Below are 341 nucleotides of genomic sequence, written 5' to 3'. Positions count from 1 at the left end.
GGCCAAAGGGTGTGAGCCTACCTGGGGGCAGTGGCCCTGGTGACCGTCCTGGTGGTTTGGGTGCTGCTGGTTTGAAGGCCCATGGTGAGGACACAGTTCTCACAGTGGGTGTGGGGTGCCCACGGCAGGGATGGGGTACCCATGGCAGGTGGAGGGTACCCACAAGAGTGACCATCACCCCTGCATCCTGCAGCATCCCTGGCCAAAGGGTGTGAGCCTACCTGGGGGCAGTGGCCCTGGTGACCGTCCTGGTGGTTTGGGTGCTGCTGGTTTGAAGGGAACGGCCCTGCCCTGGCCCTGGGGGGCGCTGCTGGTGCTGCCCCGGGATGTGTGTTGCGCTG

At 65.4% G+C, this 341-nt stretch overlaps 1 protein-coding gene across 1 annotated transcript in view; it reads right to left on the bottom strand.

Annotated features, from left to right (window-relative positions):
- Positions 1-221: 221 nt before the first annotated feature.
- Positions 222-341, bottom strand: part of LOC103802647 (myocyte-specific enhancer factor 2B-like) — a gene marked incomplete at its 3' end in the record, with an annotated part of 2,459 nt that continues 2,339 nt past the window's right edge. Inside the window, 1 exon segment of the mRNA XM_009075147.1 lies at positions 222-338. Coding sequence (XP_009073395.1) covers positions 222-338 — 117 coding nt within the window.

The sequence above is a fragment of the Acanthisitta chloris genome, unplaced genomic scaffold, assembly GCF_000695815.1.
Source record: "Acanthisitta chloris isolate BGI_N310 unplaced genomic scaffold, ASM69581v1 scaffold415, whole genome shotgun sequence".
NCBI lineage: Eukaryota > Metazoa > Chordata > Aves > Passeriformes > Acanthisittidae > Acanthisitta > Acanthisitta chloris.
This window is presented reverse-complemented; position numbering and strand designations above follow the sequence as displayed.